Raw genomic sequence first — 7,305 nt, 5'->3', positions numbered from 1 at the left:
CAGCCTACTCAGAGTCTCTTTGTGAGGCAGACAGGCTTTTTCTCTATAAATCTTCTCTCTCCTGGATTGCTGTGGCTCTGGCATGCTTTGTGCTGCACACACTCTACGTCTACAGCTCCTATCCCAAGGGGTAAACATGATTTTACCCAGCAGAGCTTGTGGTCCCTGCAGCATCCTTGTCCCCTGGAGCTAATCCTGCTGCTGGGTGAGGCTCAGCAGTGCCTGTGGTCTCAGTGCCATGGGATTGTGCTGGCTCCTGCTGCTCCCTCTCTTCCAGCAGGCAAAGCTCCTCTGTGCCAGAATGGAGCAGCTCAGGAAGGAGTGGAGTATCCTTCCCTCCCATCCTCCCCACTAAAGAATCCCTGGCATGGGAGCAGCCATCCTGCACATTCAGGGTTAAGGCAACTTTTCAGCAGCTGAGGAGCTTTCTGATGGAAAGCTCAGCCCTGCTTTTGTCCGTGCTTCCCTGGGCTCCCAGGCTGCCCTGTTTATCCAGGCTGCAGAGAGCATCCCTCTGGTGCTGGGTGCCAGCACACATTTCTGCAGTGCCAGCCCGTGGCTGGTGGCTGTTTAGGGTCACTGAGTCCCACTGCCACATACAAAGAACCTGCTCTGCTGAAAATTGGGCCTGGGATCACTGAAAACCCCTTGCAAAACCCCTTTATCAGTTCTCACAGCTGTGTTTGGATCTCTGGATGAGGTCAGGGTCCTGAATTAGCTAAAACTCCCTTGTTGGTGGTTATTTCCCTCCTCCAGCCCCTGGGAGGGACAGGTTCTCTGGGATACATCAGCAGAGGAGCAGATGTCCTTTGGAGGAAGCGCCCAGCCAAGGTCCAGCCTGGTTTGGGCTGAGGAACTCTGTGAGGAACACTGGCAGCACAGTTTTCTTCTGTGAGCACACACAGGTGTGTCTGGATGGTCACCAAGGTCTTGGTGCCTTCAGATGCTCTTTGAGGAGATAACTGGTGGTCTGTGGGTGTCTCCAAAGGAGGAAATTTGTTGAAATTTATTGTTGTGCTCTGTTGTGAGTGGCAGGGTGGAAAGCCATTGGGCTTCCTAATTCAAGGATCTCAGTGTCAGGAAGCAGGGACAGGACAGGAGATGCTCTGGAGCTGTCTTACACCATCCCATGGGGCAAGGACGTGGGGACAGGACCCTGTTTCTCACAGAGAGAGAGAACTGGAGCCAGTCCCCCACAGGGATATCCATCAACAGGTGGAGGCAGGCAAAGGTGCTGCGGTAGGGGAGGGTTTGGACAACGTGCTGCTGTTGAGGGCAAGCTGGGGGTTGCGTGGCGTGACAAAAGCCCCCTCTGAAGCAGGGCTGAAGCGGGTGAAGGGTGGGGGTCCCTCGGCTGTTGGCAGCCCCGGTGCCGGCGCGGCGGGGGTTAATGTGCGTGTCCTCCCGCGCATCCCGCCCCGCTGCCGCCCGCCCGTGTGCGGGGCTCGGGCCGTGCGGGAGCCGAGGCGCCGGGCAGCGCTGGAGCCGCTGCCATGACAACCCCGGGGATGCTGCCGGCCGGGGCCGGGGTGCTGCTGCCGCCGCCGCCCCCCCGCGTCCCCCCCGCCCCGCTGCGCGCCTGAGCCGCAGCCCGAGCAGCTCCGAGACCCTCCGGACACAGCCCGGGAGCATCGCGGACATCGCCTGCAGCTCCGCGGGGAAGTTTCGATCTTGCGACAGAACCGGGATTTTGGGAGCTTTATTGGGTTTTGAATTTTTTTAATTTTTTTTTTTTAAATTCTCCTTTCTCTCTGTGATTTAAACAAAAGCTCAAGAGCCGGAGAACAGCCCAGCCCCGGCCCGCTGTGTCCTCCCCGCTGCCGATGCCGCCCTCCCTTTCCTTTCACAGACACTCACGTTTCCTCCGTGGGTTATAAACTTTTGATGCCAGATCTCCGCAGCGCCTGCCCAGCTGCAGCTGAAAGTAGCGTCTCCAGCAGCCACACATCTGTGACCTTCATCTCGTGCTCCGCACCTTCTCTCCTCCTCTTCCTCCTCCTCCCCCCGGCCCTCCCGTCCTCCTCCCTCGCCCGAGGACAGCGGGACTCCCTCCGATGCCGCTCGGCAGGCTCAGCGCTCGCAGCCAGCCTTGCCGGGGGCTCTCCTGATCTCCGTGGAGCTCCGCAGCGCTCGCCCCGGTGGTTTTGCTCCCCCCCATCCCTCCTCTCCACCCACCCCTTCCCCCTTTTCGCCTTGTCGGGTGTGTTTTTTGCCTGTTGGAAAAGTCCCCGCTGCCCAGGATGGGGGTCGGTGGGTGCTTGGCCCTGCCCTGGAGGTGCCTGGTCGTCCTCTGTCTCAGGCTGCTCTTCCTTGTGCCCGCAGGAGTGCCCGTGCGCAGCGGAGATGCCACCTTCCCCAAAGCCATGGACAACGTGACAGTGCGGCAAGGGGAGAGCGCCACGCTCAGGTAGGAGCAGCTGCACGGGGGCTTGGGGGGTCGGGGGTGCTGCTTGCGGCTTTTGGGGGATGCTCTGTGCCCGCCGGGGCTGCCGGAGGGTCCTGGGACCAGCCGGAGACTTTGCGCGTGTCCCAGGGGCTTGTCCCTATCGTGGTGGCAGGGGACACTGCGTGTGGCAGCTTGTCCCCGTGGTGGTGGCAGGGGACACTCCGGGTGCTAGCTTGTCCCCGCCGTGGTGGGGTCACCCCGTGCGAGCGGTTTTGGAGGGACGGATGCGTTCGGTGCTTTTCGGGCTGCAGCTCCTGGGGGGGCTGCGGGTGCCAGACGAGGAGAGCACACAGGGGTTTAGGTGGCAGACAGTGAGTTAGTGCTGCCTGAAAATCCCAAAGTTGTGCCTGCGTGAGAGGGGAGGGGGGTCCGTGCTGCTGGCGCCGGTGCCAGCCCGCACTGCCAGCGGCTTTCCAGGGCTGCGCTGCCTCCGAGGTGTCGGTGTTTTCCTCGATCGCTTTATAGTCTCTGCACGAATCCGCTAATATCAAATCAATCTTTTACTCCAGGGGTGCATCTTATGAATTCTGATGGATGCTTTCCCTTACGTTGTTTGCTGTAGGAGAAACACAGGCGGCTGATATGCAGATGGGTCACTCCTGTGCCGCACAGCCCAGCCGAGCATCCCTTTCATTCCCTGAATGAGTTACAGGTGTACGCGGGGCTGTACCCAGGTAGCACCGCAGCTCTCCACAGGCATCGCGGCCAGAGGAGCAGCCCAGCCTTTATTTTGGAGGGCACTGAGGCTTTGGGTCGTGCTGTGCGTGCTTCGGGCAGCCCCGGGAGGAGCCGAGCCGGTTAATCCGGGAGCTGTGGGACTGGGGGAAGGAGCTCGGGGGTGGTGGGACGTGAGTGTGGAGCGAGAGAGCCCGGAGGAGTTTGTCTGCTTTGCCTGCACCAGCGAGCAGCGTGTGCCCCTCACCCGAGGCTCAATCAGACCCGGAGGAGCAGGGTCTCAGCAGCAGAGAGCAGCTGCTCTGCCAGAGCCAGGCACGGGGATGGCACAAGCAGAGCCAGGCACGGGGATGGCACAAGCAGAGCCTGGCACGCTCCCCGTGAGCAGCAGAGCCAGCGCAGGGCTGAGGAGCTGCTGCTGCTGCTTTGAGCAGAGTGAGCTGTGCTCACCTGGGCAGGTTTCCGTGCCTGAGGTGGGCTTTGCAGGGGAAGTGTTTGGTGGTTTTGGGAATCAGGCTCTGGCTGAGGCTCTGTGGGTTCCGTGCTGCGGAGGAAGGTGTTGGTTGCCTGTCTGCCCCTTCCCACCACGCTCAGTGCCTGACTGTGGGATGCTGTCCCTTTTCCTGCCCGCTGGGACACTCTTGTATCATCACCCCTCGTTCCTGGGGGCTGTGGCACAGCTGGGGAGCAGAGGGCTGTCTCCTTGTGCTTTTCGTAATTGAACTTCAATGATGATTAACCTGAGCTGTGTGAGCAAAGCAGTTTAAGGAAGGACAGTCCCCCAGAGAAGTGCCTTTGGCCCTGGTGCTCTTTTCCTCGCTGTTGGAGCTTGTCTCTGCAGTGAAGTGTGGCTCTGGGGCTCTTGGAGGCGATGCTGGTGCTGCTCAGAGCAGGATGGGTGCCTGAGCCTGCTCCCTGGGGAGCCCCTGCACGTCCAGCCGAGCCTGCTGCCAGCAGAGGGCTGACTTGGATCTCCTTTTTTTCTTTTTTTTTTTTTTTTTTAATTTCTAATCTTCCGTCCCCTTTTCTGTGCTGCTTGCAGGAGGGGATGTTTGTGAAGCAGCCCTGGAGTGGTGGGAGGTTTTAGACCTCCCATAAGAAACTCTGCATCTCCCAAGTGCTGACACTTAGGGCAAGCCCCTGTCTCAAAAGCACCTGAGTTTTATCCATTTCCCCCCTTGGCATCTGCTCCTACCCAGGTTCTCCAGGGCACCTTTTCCATGCTTTTACCCCCTCCCTTCTCCTCCTCCAGTCCAGCTTTCCCCTGCTGCAGGCAGCTTTCTGCCTCCAGCTCCCATTTGCTCCCAGTCTGCTCCATCTTTTCTTGCACTGCTGTTTCCCAGTGCTCCTTCCCTTCCCTCCTCTCCCTGCTTCCCTGCTGCTGCCCCTCTGCAGCCTCTGGGTGGCAAGCAGTTTTCCATCTTCCCTTGGGATCTGGAGATAGGCAGGGAAATGCACACATCAAGCCAAAGAGGTGGCATCAGTGGGGGGGTTGAAGGCAGGAGGACAAAGGTGGAGCATCTTGAGGATGTTTGTTTGCAGGCTGTGATTTCCTATGAAGAGCCAGGCAGGGAAAAGTGCCCTGGGAAGTCTTTCTGAGTGAGTGGTGTTATTGCTAAATGGTGTTTTCTTCTGTAGACACACAGGAGGAGGTGGTGGTGTCCTCTGCTGTCCTCCCTGCAAATGGCACTTTTCTTGGGGCTCAGACAAGGAGCTGGGCTTGGAAAAACTGAGAGCTGTAATTCCAGTGCATAGCTCTTGCAGAATTAGCCCCAGGTCTGGATGGCCAGGTCCTCTCCCTCATCCTGGTGGTGAGATGGGCAGAGCCTGCAGATCTCCTTGGCTCCTGCAGGGTTGGTGGAAGCTCTTTGCTTTCCAAGATCAGCCTTTAATCACCCCTTGCATTGCAAAAAGGAGCTGGGAGAGCAAGCAGACCTGTGTGAAAGCGGTGGAGGAAACCTGGAGGCTTTTCAGGCTGCTTGTGGGTTTCCTGTATTGGATTTTGGGCGCTTCCATTTCCAGCTCTCCACCCTTTTTCTGAGGGAGGCTCAGCATAATCCTTGCAGAAACTCAGGCTCCATCTACAGGCAACTTGCAGGTCATCTTAGATCAGCAACAAATAATTTCCATTTTAAGCGGGGATTGTTGGTAATTCACTCCTTTTTATTGTAAGAACAAACAATTCCCATAATAGTCAGGCACCTTTCCTCTCCTGAGAACTAAAGGCAGTATGGAAATTATCTGTGTACTGTTAAAAATCAAACCAAACTGCCTCTTCCCTGATTCAGGAATATAAAGCTCGGGTGTTGAGATGGCAGGAGTAACTGATGTTACCCACCAATGTGGGACATGAAACAGAGCAAGGAGCACACTGGGAACCACCAGAGATGGTGGAGATGGTCACTTTTTAATGTCCCTGCTGGGATTTGATGGATTAAATTCCTTCTTTTGGGAAGAATGCCATTGAGTCTTGGCATTCTCCACATGCTGCTCTTAGATGCATGTCTTAGGGTTGCTGTGGGAGCATTGCTGGTAGGTCATGGTTGGCCAATCCCCATGGGTTGATCCTGTCTGGAGACTTTGGTTGGGTTTTATCCCTGTCGGAGATGGTCACTTTTTAATCTCCCAGCTGGGATTTGATGTGGAAACAAGGATTAAGTTCCTTCTTTTGGGAAGAATGCCATTGAGTCTTGGCATTCTCCACGTGCAGCACATCCTAGTGTTGCTGTGGGGGCATGGTTGGCCACTCCCAATGGCTTGATCCTGCCTGGAGACTTTGGTTGGGTTTTATCCCAGCTGCATCAGTGGTGGAAGCATCTCCATGAGGCCAGAGGGGAAACTGTGGCAAATATTCCCACGGTGTTAGAATGGGGGTGGAAATGATGGAAATGGGATCATCCCGCTGTGCCGCCAGCAAACCGACCTTTACAGCAGCCATCAGTACAGTTCATAAAGACATCAACCACCAGCTGCTCAAAATTTCAAGGCTTTATAGTTTTATCTGTATTTAAGAAATATTGTTGGGTTTTAGAGCGTGTTTTAGAGGTTGGAGGGATTAGCTGGGAGATGGGGTGTGCTGAGTTTTTTTTCCCTGGCTGTCACCGCAGGGACACCAGGACTTAAGGAGGCCCCTCTGTTGCTCTCAGCCTCAGTTTCCCCATCTCTAAAAGGATCCATCAGCAGTGGTTTATCAGTGATGATTAGAGGAATGTATACTCATAGGTGATGCTACAGCAGATATAGCTAGGCTTTTTTCCAAACTAAATAATACAGAGCTGCTTTATCTCTGTACATAAGGGCAAATTTTCAAGTCAAATCCCCTGGGCTTGTCTGCTTCTGGTGAACCCATGGCCTCTCCTCCTGCCTGTCCATGAAGGAGACCAAGAAGTCAGGCTAGCTTTGCTCATTGGCATCCCAGATTCTGTGCCTGGCTGTATTCTGTCAATTAGCTAGTGTGAGAACAATTCCAATTAAAAATAAAAAGCCCGAATAAAACATCATGAGATGCTGTTCTTCCATTTATTTTTGCAATTATGGTTTTAATTATTTCTGACAATGCTGCTTTGATTCTTCTTTTTTTTTTTCTTTTGGTGTAATAACCTACCACAGTCTATTTTCCAGCACGCAGCAAGACCTCAGTAAAATACAACCAGCAGGAGCAGGAGGCAGGACCACAGTCTCCAGGCATAGGTCTGAGAAGTCAGGAAATCACATTTTTTTGGCCTCTTTTTCAGTCAAACTGCTGATATTCTGTGTACCTACCTGTTAATGGGGGTTGTGACACTCACCTGTCGCCCTGCAACAGCAGCCACGGACCTGGCAGAGAAAAGAAGCGTTAATGCATCCACATCTCTGCTGTTAAATCCTTGCTGGGGAGCAGGAAGAGAGTCACTGCTCTTTGTGTGCAAATGCTAAAAGCGTGGGGATTAGTGCAGAGCAGATTAGTGAGGACTTGTTCCATTGCTGCCCCTTCCTTTCCCCCCCTCTCTCCTACCCAAAAACTTTTCTGGAGCAGCTAAATATATACCTGCCGTTTCCAAGGTAGTGCTCGCTGCATGGCGGAGCTGTAATTGGCGACTCAGGGAAATTACAGCCATGGATTCTGGCATTTGGATCCTCCTGGCTGGCATAATAATTTCTCCCTAGGTAGCTGGTATTTAACTTGTCTTATCTGCTCCTGATAG

General features: G+C 55.0%; 1 protein-coding gene across 2 annotated transcripts in view; it reads left to right on the top strand.

The window, feature by feature from the left end:
• The first annotated feature begins 2,182 nt into the window (after window positions 1-2,182).
• LOC132083528 (opioid-binding protein/cell adhesion molecule homolog) overlaps window positions 2,183-7,305 on the top strand; it is a 110,096-nt gene continuing 104,973 nt past the window's right edge. For both annotated transcript variants that reach the window (XM_059488245.1, XM_059488244.1), the window contains exon 1: window positions 2,183-2,407. In XM_059488245.1, the coding sequence (XP_059344228.1) occupies window positions 2,241-2,407 (167 nt within the window). In that variant the 5' untranslated portion in view covers window positions 2,183-2,240. The remainder of the gene's footprint in view (window positions 2,408-7,305) is intronic.

The sequence above is a fragment of the Ammospiza nelsoni genome, chromosome 24, assembly GCF_027579445.1.
Source record: "Ammospiza nelsoni isolate bAmmNel1 chromosome 24, bAmmNel1.pri, whole genome shotgun sequence".
NCBI classification, from domain to species: domain Eukaryota; kingdom Metazoa; phylum Chordata; class Aves; order Passeriformes; family Passerellidae; genus Ammospiza; species Ammospiza nelsoni.
This window is presented reverse-complemented; position numbering and strand designations above follow the sequence as displayed.